The sequence below is a fragment of the Leptonychotes weddellii genome, chromosome 5 (assembly GCF_054177405.1).
Source record: "Leptonychotes weddellii isolate Sample4059 chromosome 5, ASM5417740v2, whole genome shotgun sequence".
Lineage (NCBI taxonomy): Eukaryota > Metazoa > Chordata > Mammalia > Carnivora > Phocidae > Leptonychotes > Leptonychotes weddellii.
This window is the reverse complement of record NC_138373.1, coordinates 117,154,175-117,167,414: the sequence shown is the minus strand read 5'-3', so window position 1 is coordinate 117,167,414 and position 13,240 is coordinate 117,154,175. Positions and strand designations below refer to the sequence as shown.

The following is a 13,240-nucleotide window of genomic DNA, read 5'->3' as shown; positions in this document are numbered from 1 at the left end:
AAGAAACCATGAAAAGCTGTGAGGCTGGGGTATAGATAATAGTAAGAACAATACAGAAGATAATAATAGTAATAGCAAACATAATGGTAATCCAGGGACTGTTCTGAGCCTCATGTATACCGCATCATGTAACCTTCCCAAAGCCTATTAGACAGGTACCAGTAGTGGTCCAGTTTGATAGATACATAACTGAGACACTGAGAGATGAAGTAACTCGACAAAGATCACACAGCTAGCAAGGGGCAGAGTCAAGATTAGAACTCTGGCCCTGGAGTATGCCCTTAACCACTTACATCAAACCATCTGTAATAGATATGAGTATGGAGGAGTCCCCTGCGATAAGGACACCTGGAATGTTATCTTGGGACAATTATGCTAAGCTCAGGCAAAGCAGATCCAACAGAAAATGCTTAAGCAATGGCATCCACATGAGTCAACAGCAAAGTGGAAGGTGGTCAGCACAAGGACAGAAGTTAGGAGACTCTTGTAAGAGATGAAATGTTTGAACAGAGGGGAGGTTGCAGCTGAAAGACATTTCTAAGGTGGAAGCAACAACTTGATAAATGATTAGCTATAGAGTATGGAAGGAGTCTTCAAGAGTGGCACCCCAGTTTCTAGTTTGGAGGGTTTGTTGGAGAGTGAAGGGAACCCAGGAGGCAGTGAAGATTGAAATCAGAGAGGAGAAGGTTAATGTGTTCCACTCCGAATGGGCGGATTTGGGAAAACTGAGGGACACTTCGGCACATACATATGTACTTTAAACAGCTATCAGTCTAGGTCTGGAACTTGGCAATAGAGTCTGGGATATGCTGATCCATGGGAATGCCCACTCAGGGTAAGCTTTGGTGTTCAAATAAGAGAGTTTCTGAAACGGGACTTGTGGGCAGACAAGGAGGGGGGCGAACTACTGAAAGCACCCAAGAGGACACAGAGGCTGAAGGAGAACCAGGAAAGAAGATGCCAGTGGATCAAACAGGATAAAGCTTCCACGAGTGAACAATGGGCGATGGTGACAAATCCCAGAGACACCGCCAGGAGGATGAGGGCCGAAGGTTTTTTAATGCAATCTAGCCATTAGGAGAAATTCCAGAAGAGCAAGTCAGAGCAGAAGCCAGATTAAATTGGGTTGAAAAGCAAATAGGACGTGAAGAATAGAGTGGGTGTTTTTCAGAGTTTGGTGATGAAAGAGAAGTGAATGTCTGGAAGGAGGGTTAGAGTTGAGAAAAGAGAATTAAATCTCCTTGCTGACCCACTGATACCTGAATTTTGCTATTATTCACACCCCCCCCAGGATGTTTTACTACCCTCTCCACTTCCTTGTATTGACTTTATTACATCAATTTTTAAGGTATTATGTAATGTAAAGTATTCCCTGAATCTTTTTAGAAGTAGGCTAGGCACAAATAATCAACAAACGTTGATCCACTGCCAAGAGCTTCCTCCTAGCAGACTGGGCCCCTGGAAGCCTTTCTTCAAGTACTTCTAGCACAGCAAGCCCAGGGCAAAGGAAATAATCACCTTTTTCTGGTGATTTTCCTATACTCAACAATAAAACTGAGAGCAGACTTTTAAGAATTCCCTCCCTTTTTGGTTACAGTATCACTTTGGTCTAAGTGTTTTCTGATACGGTGACAACTCAGAGTATAGAGGTGAAACCATTAACTATTTTCATTACTGCTCTTAATCGTGTCATCATATCTCCCTTTCCCATCTCTTCACAACGTTTTAAGTAGAATCTCTAAGTTTCTAGAACTCTAATTGTTGAAACATGCCACAGTCTAGGATCTTCTCCCTAGTTCGACGGGCATCCTCTCCATCATGGGAGGCTCCAGGCTCAGGATCCCTCAGGAGGGGCAGGTGAGAGAAGCCGCCAACAGCCTGAGACCAGAGCAGGGGTCCCTCAGCTCTTCCGAGTCACAGACCTCATGAGGCATCTGATGAAAAGTAAGGAGGCTTCCGCTGACGTATTAGCCTACACAAACACCTATTTCCACTCAGTGTCAGAGGCTTCGAGTCCCCCTGAATCTTATCCCAGGTTAAGGACTCTGGGCATAGAGTATCTTTTTTAGTAAAAAAATGAAAATGAATATCAGACAGCAGTGATAGGGACAGTCTACAGACTGATTTTTAAAAAAACTTCCTAGCAGATTATTCGGCAATACTTACCAAAGAGCTAATTTAAAAAAAAAAAAATTCTATATGCAAAGTAACTCTACTTTGAGGAGATTCATACAAAGTAAATAACTAAGGGTTTGGGGGGAAATTTGATCACAGTATATGTAGAACAGGTAAAAAAAAAAAAAAAAAACTAGAACAAGCCCAAATGTCCAGCAATAAGAACTGGTTAAATTACAGAACATCTCAAAGGTTCTCCCACATGTTCCTGGGGGCTGAGAAGGGGAGGTGTCCTCCTTGCTCTTCTGCTACTTTCAGACTAGCTTTCCTCCTCCCTTCTTCAAATGAAGCACATGCCAGATGACCAGGCCCCCTCCTGGTAGTCCCATCTAGCAAACTCTCACTCACTCACTATTCCTGTCTCACTGGACACTGGGCATGGGCTTCCCTCTCTTCCTCTCTGCAACACCACTCTCGCCATCACTGCTGGGGGCCTCCACATCCCCCCGACGCTCTGCCAGCCTCTCGGGTTCTTAAACTCCTTACCTCCTACTACCTTTCCTCCACCTCCTCTCAGACACCTCCTGTCATGGTGCGCTGCGAAAACCTGGCGTGAAGCCAGTAACTGCACCATCCTCTGAAGTCTCAGTCCCAAGGGCTGTATTCTCTGACCAGCTTATCACTCAGTGACACTTATGTCTCTACTCTAATCATTTCACCCACTGGGATCCCCCCTTCATGAACCTTCCTGCCACTTTTCCACACCTCCTCACCTCCTCACCCCCTACGACTCCCCCTTCCCTTCTTAGCCAGCTTAGATGTCAGGGCCTGTCACTCCAATTACTCCCTTGCAAAGACTAGTCACTCTCTTCCCTTCTCTCCGTCTGTGGGACTCACCTGGGAAAACCTCAACTTTGTAAAAATCCAATTCTTCTCCTGCCCCAAGCCTGCACTTAAGTGGCTGAATACTGCTGAGAAAATCATACAAACGTAGTGACTGACCTCACTTAAAGTAATTGAACACAAGTCTCACACGGACACAGCACTGACCAGCAATCCTACCCCTGGTGGACGACTTGCTGGAATGCCACCTCCTCAGAAGATTTCCTGATTACATGAGCTTATGTAACCCACTCTCCCTTCAGTCTCTTTCCACACAACTATCTGGTTTTATTTTCTTCATAATTAATGACTCTCTGAAGTCATTTTATTTACTTGCTTATCTCTTCATTGTCTTCTTTCTTCAGCCAGAAGAGGAGCTGCTTCAGGACAAGGACTCTGCTTGTTCACCACTGAATCCCTAGCCAGGAACGCAGCACCTGGCTCACTTTGAGTGGCTGATTAAATAAAGGAAAGGGACACATGAGGAACTCGTATCCACATACCACCTACCTGGATGACCCTCAAGCAAGTTAACATCCACCAGCCTTCTGATTCTCCTGGGAGGATAAAAATCCCTCACAGGGCTGCTCTGACCTTACACAGAGAAAACAATAACAAGGTAACAACAAGAATAATAATAGCTAACATTAATTGAGCTCTCTGTGCCAGGCATAGCCCTTTACAACCATATTTTGGGATAATACAGTTATCCGCATTTTATAAATAAGGAAACTAAGACCTGAAGAGGTTTACTTCTCCATCAACTGAGAGGCAATAAATGGCAGAGCCAGGATTCACATCGAAGATGACTAACTCAGAATCCATGTTCCTAACTAAAATTCTATACCCAGCACATAGTAAATGCTCAATAAAAAACAGTCCTACAATAATAACCACAGGATGTTGCCAGGACACAACGTCTAAAATTCCACCATTAGAGAGCAACCAATCCTACGTTTAGATATGTAAACTTTTTTGACTCATTTGATCAAAACATCTTCGTGTCCTATGAAAGCACATGGTGCGCAAGACTCTATAGAGATGTGTGATGACATCAGATCATTTGCTGTTTGTACCTTCCGTGCAAGCCCAGGTTTTATTGGCACAGAAAGAAGAGGGCATAGGATGCTGGGAGGGTGAGAAAGTAGTGGTCCCAAAGTGAAAGAAAAACAAAGAATTGAGAGACTGGCCTGATGCCAAAGATACCCTTTCTGCACAAGACAGCCTTGTCCCAGGTCAGCCCTGACACTGCAGCTTCAGTCTTCTCCACTGCTGGGAGCTGTTCGGAGCTTCTGATGCCTCTCAGGAAGTCAGAGTCATCCACCAGTTAGAGTTGGTTTCACTTTTGGAGAAATAATATGCCAGAACCACCGAATACATTTACCATTCATCTGAGGCTTTCCATCAACTGGCAACACTTTGCTCTGCTTCTGTTTATTCTATTCACTGGAACTTTCCACTTACTGGGCAAGTTTTCCTTCTTCCTATATTTGAACTTGCTGGGTTCTCCAAACCTAGAGTTCAGTCACTCTTTGTGGACTAGAATAGTCTTTTGCACAGTTCTTTCATTCATTTATTCTATTAATATTACTGAGTGTCTACTATATGCATATAGGCACTTTTCTGAGCGACATGACTCTTCTCAACAATTCTGCTTACCTTCCTTGGAAGCTTTTCTAGATCCATCCCATGGGGGCTGGGCACTTGAGTCACTGTTCCAGAGTTCAGCATTTTCCCCATTTTCCTGAACACTTGGCCCCTCTATGGTATCCCTGTACAATTCATGGGCAGCAGATGTTTTTGCCTACCCTGCATCCCTACAACTCTCATTTAATAACAGCTACCTAGCAATTTAAATCTTAAGCAGAGAGATGGGGGCAGAAACTATGTGGAAGTTTGTTGACAGCTGCTTCCTGAATGGACCATTCTTCCTCTTAGATCTCAGGAGCCATTGGGTGGTTCCTGCCTGTCCACCGCTTCGGGTTCTAGAAGCCACCTGCTCCCCAAACTTCAGTGAGTGTGCTGGAGTTTCAGTGGACCAGTGCCTTTCTTGTGCTTCTCATTGTTATCTGCTCTTACTATGTGGTTTTTCCCACTCCACTCAGGGCAAGAATCTCCTCTTTTGCTTTTGTGATAAGCCAACAAGTGTTTGAGAACCTACTTCAGGACATGACCAAGAGGAAGAGCTAAATAGGTTCTAAATTCAGGAGACTTCCTTCTTAAAGATTAAATACAATGAACAATTAAATATTCTTCTCAAATCAGTTTTTATAAAGTGTTCCAAAAGCCTAGAAATAAAAGATGAGTTCCTCTGATATCAAGGTAGCCCCCCAAAAATACCCATAAGGAAACAAATTAAGAATGTGAAGTCACAGCTTTCAAAAAAAAAAAAAAATGAAGTAAACAGAAGAATGAGATTTACTGCATTTCATTTGCTTATTCCTTTTTACCCAGAGAGTTGTTTTAAGAATTAAATAAAATAATGAGCGTAAAGTGAATAGCATGGTGCTGGGCACATGGTAAATGTATAATAAATATTGTTATTAATCTGGTTCAAACTTAAGGTGAAATTGATAAAGTGTCCAAGTTAACCAACTTAAAACTTTTCAAGTATTAAAGGATATCTATTTTTAAAGATAAAATCATGACTTTCATACAAATATAAGATGAATGCACATCAAAGATTTTACTTAACTACCTAATTTTTTAAAAAAGATTTGTTTGAGAGAGAGTACAAGCAGAGGGAGGGGCCGAGGGAGAGGAGGAGAGAGAGAGGGAAAGAAGCAGATTCCCTGCTGTGCGTGGAGCCTGACATGGGGCTCAATCCTACAACCCCAAGATCACAGCCTGAGCCGAAATCAAGAGTCCGACACTGAACTGACTGCGCCACTCAGGGGCCACTTAACTACCGAATTAATAAAGGAAGCAGGAAGATGTTACAACTGGCTCAAGGAGAATTCAAACAGCAGACCTAGATCTAGATCTGCAACACATGTATCTATCTATGCCATGGAATGAATTTACAAGTAAATGCAAAACTGGCTTTTACCAGATCTGTTGATTCCCCCTAAAATCAAATTCATTTGCATATCTATAGACAAAATCATTTACATGAATATCAGTTATCTACAATGTATAGAGTTTTAAAATAGCTCTAAGACAATGAAAGGTATAAATCCCACAGAATCTGATAGTCCAGAAGGATGTGATCTAGGCATGGTTTTCTAGGGAAGATGTCCATAATCTTTTTCGTCTGTATCAAAGTCTTTTACAATTTTTTCTTTATACATGGATCTTAAACAGAAGAGTTTTGCTGAATTAAACTCATTCTCCTCTAGTTAACATAACCTGATTATAACATAATACATTTCAATTATGAAGCGCTTAGATAATAAAGTATAAAGAGGAAAATGAAAATCCCCATATTCCTATCACTAAGAGATAACAACTATTAATACTTGAAGAGTATTCATCCAGTTGTTTCTATATATATGTGTCAGCATGTATGTATATATATTAACTGTTTTCAAATCAGTTTTAACAAACTTTGTTCTGGGAAGTTATATATATATATGTATATATAGATATGTATATATAACATTCAATTGTATATATCAATTTATAACCTACTTTTCCCCTTTATATAGTGAACATTTTTCCTTATCTACATCATTTTTATAGTTATAAAATATTCCGTTATATGGAAAAACCATAATTCATTTAATTAATCTACCACTATTAGAAATTTAGCTTGTAACCAAGTTTTAGTTATTATAAATAAAATAATGTGCTTCTCTTCTGACAACCTTTCTCTTGCAATGGTACCAGCTTTCTTGAAAAAGCCAAACATGTCACATGGTATCAGTTTCCAGAGGATGTTGGGATCCCTAGAATATCCGATCTTCCTCTGCTTTAATTGGCCTGCCTATTGCATCCGTGGAAGACCGGGAATTAGAATTGCCAGCTACCTGAAACCACCCTTTGTTCTTGCCATTTTCCTGACACACATCATAAAGATTTAGGCACATCTGAAGTTTAAAATAAAAACTAAGATCATCATGAGCTTTGACACTCAAGACCATTTAATTGAAAATGATATTGTCAATCCAGATCTTTTTTATTCTATTATTTTTTAAAGATTTTACTTATTTATTTGAGAGAGAGAGTGAGAGAGAAAGAGAACACAAGCGGGGAGGGGCAGAGGCAGAGCAAGAAGCAGACTCCATGCTGAGCAGGGAGCCCAACGTGGCGCTCCATCCCGGGACTCCAGGATCATGACTGGAGCCGAAGGCAGACGCTTAACCGACTGAGCCACCCAGGTGCCCCAATCCAGATACTTAAAAAAAAATTTTTTTTATTAAGTAATCTCTATGCCCAATGTGTGGCTCAAAGTCATAACCCTGACATCAAAAGTACCATGCTCTACCAACTGAGTCAGCCAGGCACCCCAACCCAACATGTTCATAGGGAAAAATGCATTTAAGGCTTAGTTTCTTAGAATGAAGGGCCTGAGGAAACAGAGAAAAATAGCTTTCAGCTAGGTAACACATAGCCAGAACTTTTCTTGATTTTTCAGACCTTGATTTTTTTTTTATATAAGATTGCATTTAATTAGAACTGATAGGGGCGCTTGGGTGGTGCAGTCGGTTAAGTGGCCAACTCCTGATTTCAGCTCAGGTCATGATCTCAGGGTTGTGAGATCGAGCTCCTTGACAGGCTCCATGCTGGGAATGGAGCCTTCTTAAGATTCTCTCTCTCCCTCTCCCTTGGCCCCTGCCCTCCCTCTCCCTCTCTAAGGAAAAAAAAAAAAAAGAAGAAGAGCTGATACATCAACAGGAGCATGACATGCAACAGTTGGCTCTCCTCATTAAGATCTACTTTTGCTGTCCTCATTCTAAGGAATATTTGAGAAAGGAATCACTAGGATCTAAGGGAAGGACTTCAAAGCCCTACAAGCTACCATTTAGAAGAGGTGGTCGTTGGACTGGGCACATGGTAGGTGCTCAATATTTGCTGAGTAGCAGAGGTAATAAGAAATTGACAACTAGCTGTGCAGTTTTCAGGGGGAAGGGAATCACTTAAGCTACTGCCTTTATTTTTTTATTTCTAAAAATGAGGAGAAATGACTGATCCCTCATGAAAAGAAAGGCTTCAGGGGCGCCTCGGTGTCTCAGTTGGTTGAGCGTCTGCCTTTAGCTCAGGTCATGATCCCGGGGTCCTGGGATCGAGTCCTGCATTGGGCTCCTTGCTTAGCAGGGAGCCTGCTTCTCCCTCTGCCTGCTGCTCCCCCTGCTTGTGCTCTCTTTCTCACTATCACTCTCTCTGTCAAATAAAAAAAAAAAAAAAAAGAAGGCTTCAAATGGAGCAACAGAGTTTGGTTTAAGCTAAGAAAAATACTATTAAAATAATAATCAGATATTTTAGCAAGCTACAGAGAAGACTCGTGGAAACTGTATCCCTAGAGACCCTGAAAATAAGACAAAGAGAGTCTAGGAATCCTATAGGTATAACAGAACTTCCCAAAACCAGAAGGAAGACCAGATTAACTTTTTAGGTCTTCTCCCGCTCTAGAAGGAAATCAAGTGGACTTTATGCTTTTATAAAATGAATTGGTGGTTTCCCTAAAATAAAGTGTATGTAACTGTAGCTTAGAGCTTGCTACCCACTACTAGAATGAAAGTTTCATAGACTACAAAATCAGGCAATAACAATCAAACTACATTAGTGTGCCTACTGTGTGCAAAACCTGGCCCAGGTTGGCACACTGATTTGGCCACTGTCAGAGACCGAATACCCAATGGGATGGGTCACGACTGAGATAATGTGATAATTCTCTTGGTCTTACATTTCTTCTTGTCACTTCTGGCAAAATCCAAGCCACCGAAACCACCATATTGTATTGATTCCTTCTGATGGTGACCTAGAATCTCACTACTTCTTTGGTATGATCACTCTGCATTTGATACTATTTGGTGTTGGGTCAATTCCATTCAACTTTTTAACATCCAGAATTTGTTAGGCACTCTACTAATCACAAGAAATGCCAAAAGCACTTCTCAATATGCTGCAAACTGCCCTCTGCATTCTGTGAATAAACAGGTCTGCCCTCAATTCTCCTATTTCCTCCTGGGAAATAACTTTCAAATGTGTAAAAGCTATGGTCACAGTTCCCTTCACGTGGACGTCTGACCATGGCTGATGAAACACCAAAGCCGCACTGAGGTCTCTGATGGCAAGTCCTTGCTGACATTTTCAACAGACCCACCATGAGAACATCAACCCCACTAAATATGAGGAGCTTTACTGCCAGTTCGGATTTTTAGAAGGAAGAAAATCGGTGTAACCATGTCCTATAGTCTGCCTCTCCTTTGGGGAAAAAGTACTTATTGCTGTAATATGCCTGTCCCTTCAAAAACAAATCATTATTCAGTTGCACATTTTTAAAGTGTTGTGAGGGGTGCCTGGGTGGCTCAGTCAGTTAAGTGTCTGCCTTGGGTTCAGGTCCTGATCCCAGGGTCCTGGGATCGAGCCCCACATCGGGCTCCCTGCTCAGCAGGGAGTCTGCTTCTCCCTCTGCCTCCCCCTGCTTGAGCTTGTGCTCTTTCTCTCTCTCTTAAATAAAAAAAAAAATCTTAAAAAAAAATAAAGTGTTGTGAAAAACAAAAATGTAAAGGGGGAGGAGGTGTTCCTCTGCTGTTTTATATTTAACTATACTCAGAGAAAAAGTGTCTTAATAACATCTTACATCTTTCTTGTGCTATATTCAATAACTTTAGAGACAAGACAAACCTGCAATTTTTGAAACGTAGGGGATTAGAAGAAATATAATCTAGCACAGGACAGAAACAAACACTAGGAACATAGATATGCTGACCCTGTGATTCTTTTAACAACCAAGCTAGAAGATGGAAATCCTGTGTTCTTTTAAATCACTACCATTGACTGTTGCTACAAACACAGCAAATAAACCTCCACTTCCAATTTTAGGCCAGTTAGTATGATAGCATTTCTTCCAAGGCCAAGTTTAAGTGAATTCCAAAAAGGTGAAACAGTGATCACAAGCAGAGGCATTTCTCAGAAGCAGGAAGTGCATGTTGGAAACTGGCCTCTTACCTTCGAAGAACTGCTGCAGGGCCTCATTTTCCCCTAACATATCCATGGTGCTGGGGTCCTAGTAATACTTCCTCCCAGAACACGGTTTCTCAGAGCTCAGGAAGTAAGTGCTGTCCTCTCGACTTGAAGCCTATGAATGCTCTTGAAAAATCTTCATTTTCTTTTTATTGGAGCGAAGCCTATCTTCTGCCAACAAATTGTGTCCAGAAAGATGGTTAGGTTCTCAAAATGTTTATAAAACCAGAATATGTGACCATGCAGGAAAAAAAAAATTCATGAAGAGGGAAGTGGTAACAAATCCATCTATCTTACTGTAGGGAACTGTTTCTACTCTGCCTTTCGTCTTTGTTTTAAGGACCTTTGTCCTTAGTGACACATGTAATTACATAAATGGGCAATAAATAGTCTTATCTCTTATTTGTCCTTTTACAACAATATATTTATATCTCCCCCTCTATCAACCAGATCAATTTAGCCATAACCAGGCAAATATAGAGTTTGTGTGTGTGTTTTACCTAGAGAAATCAATATATTTGCTTTTATAGAGATCTTGAATAGTAGATAATTTAAACAGGCTTGTGCTAATGAAAAGTTAGGATTGGTGAAGTATTTCCAAATTTAATCACAGTGAAAACTTAAATTCCTTTGATACACATCTAGTCTATCTCCTCCAGATTTTATTTTCTTTGAAAGTATAAAGTATGAGAAGCCCCTCTAATGAGCAACAAAACTGCATTTGATTCAGTAACTCTTACAACGGAGTATATACGGTTCACTTTTAGCTGGTTTCACTCCTAAATATAAAAGTTTTGCTTTCCTGCTCAACTATTAATTTACTTAATAATAGCCTAAGAATACAATTAGGAAATTAAATTGTCTCTTTTAGTCCCTTCCTTTTCTCTTTTCCCCCAACCTTTTATCTTGAAAAAGTTTTTAACCTATAGAAAAGCTGCAAGGATAGTACCATGAAATAAATACCCACTTACTCTTCATCCAGATTTACTAATTACCAATATTTTCCCACTTTTGCTTTTTCTCTTTTGCTATATACATTTTCGGCTGAGCCATTTGAAAATAAGTTGCTGACACCTTGACATTTTACCCAGAAATAATTCTGTGTCTCCTAACAAATTAGGACATTCTCCCACATAATCACAGTATTATTATACCCAAGAAATGTAATATAAATCTAATACTAATATCTCATTAGTGTTAATCCCACTGTCCCCAAAATATCTTTTATGACTTTTTGTTTTCTGATCAAGGATCTAGTGAATGTTCAGGCATTGCCTTTGGTTATGTCTTTTAGAGATATAGAACACTCTTGTCATTTTTAGTTGTGTGGCTTTTTTATGACATTGACACTTTTTTAACAATCCAGGCCCATTGTCTTATAGAATGTCCCACAGTCTGGATTTGTCTGATTGCTTCATTATTGTTAAAATTAGTATAGGTGACGTGGTATACTTCCTAATAAGTATTTTAAAACTCCACACATATAAACTGATCCTTGAAAACAAGCAAGGTGGGCGCCTGGGTGGCTCAGTTGGTTAAGCGACTGCCTTCGGCTCAGGTCATGATCCTGGAGTCCCGGGATCGAGTCCCGCATCGGGCTCCCTGCTCGGCGGGGAGTCTGCTTCTCCCTCTGACCCTCCCCCCTCTCATGTGCTCTCTCTCTCTCTCATTCTGTCTCAAATAAATAAATAAAATCTTAAAAAAAAAAAAAAAAGAAAACAAGCAAGGTAATTCTATATTGGGGCGGGGGAAAAGAGAGAGAGGCTTAAAATCTTACTTTGAAGGTCATATTGGGCCCCAGACCTTCAAGGACAAGTCATTAAGTTGCTTAATGAATTTTTTTTTTTTTTTTTCAGTTCAACCTGTGTTAAACTCTCTGCTGGGTGCAGGAAAGAAAAAGTGAGTAAATAATGGTCCCTGCCCTCCCCAGGTTTAAATGTAGGGCGTGCAAAAAACACAAGGAACTATAACTCAAGGCAGACGCTGATAAGGCCTGGGGAAAACATCTCAAGAGAACAGAGGAAGTATAGATTTATTTAATCTAGGGGGTGTCACTAAGAGCTGAAATTGGAAGAGACTGAAACAACGTAAGTGTACACAGAAACAGCTATGGCGGTGTGGGCCTCGTGGAGAGAAAAGGTGGCAAACAGGTTGGATTTGTACTTCCTGGAGAGCTGCTCTTAGGGTAGAGTGGGTAGATTTTGAATGCTGGGCTACATCTGATTCCAGGCATATTTATACTCTCTGTTGATGATTTCTATTTAGGTAGTGGTCATGCACAAATGTAATTAAATCTAACTTGAAAGAGAGCTGTGTTGGAACGTGTTGGTTAGGGCAGTAACAAAGTTAGACCAGTATTAAAGCCTGAAGATGGTATAGAATCCAAAATTGGCTACTGATTGGATGTGCAGAGCAAGGAAGAGGTCAAATGATATTTTTAAATATATGCCTTTAGGTACAATATGAATTAAGATGCCGAAAACGTGTAGCCCAGGGCTAAATCTAGACTCTAAGTTCCGAGCCATGTTTTCTGGAGGCCGTTGGGAGTAAGTCATCACACTGTATTCACTGCCCAATGGCGATAGAGGATCCTATCCAACAGTTCACCCAAATACCTCACATTCTCAGCAGCAGAGTAATGAGTGAGCAGAAACATAAGAGGGGAAGAAATTAGATTCCAGGTAATGGGCTGAGAAGCAAAGGTTAAAATAGGGTCCCAAGCTCCAATACTTCCCCGGGCCAGGCAGGTAAGTGAGTACAATGGGTCAACATAAGCAAAAACCAAGCATGTAAGCATATCAATAACTGACAAGTGACCCTTTAGTCTTGGTGTCAGGAAGACAGGGGTGGTGGGGCATAGAGCAAACAGAGGCTACAGGCCCTGCTGAAGGGTGGAAGCCATCCAACAAGTAGAATCACTCAACTTCCTCGAAGAATGTGGATTCAGTGTTGTCAAAGTGGCCAATTTTAAAAGCGAAGCTAGAAATGCAGATTTTAATTTTAAATCTCATTTTTAAATGATGCAACTAATTCGTTCAGAAACAAATCAAAGGTAAAAATAAACCAAAACATTGTCAAGGACAAATAGCACATAGGTGAAAACATGATTCAGCCT

General features: G+C 40.8%; 2 protein-coding genes across 3 annotated transcripts in view; one reads left to right on the top strand and one right to left on the bottom strand.

Moving 5' to 3' along the window:
- The window catches only part of MYRFL (myelin regulatory factor like), a 112,481-nt gene extending 101,902 nt beyond the window's left edge, over positions 1-10,579 (bottom strand). Inside the window, exon 1 of the mRNA XM_006732350.3 lies at positions 10,111-10,579. Within this exon, the coding sequence (XP_006732413.2) occupies positions 10,111-10,156 (46 nt within the window). The 5' untranslated portion in view covers positions 10,157-10,579. The remainder of the gene's footprint in view (positions 1-10,110) is intronic.
- The window catches only part of LOC115940598 (uncharacterized), a 404,464-nt gene that overhangs the window by 307,724 nt on the left and 83,500 nt on the right, over positions 1-13,240 (top strand). The window lies entirely within an intron of this gene.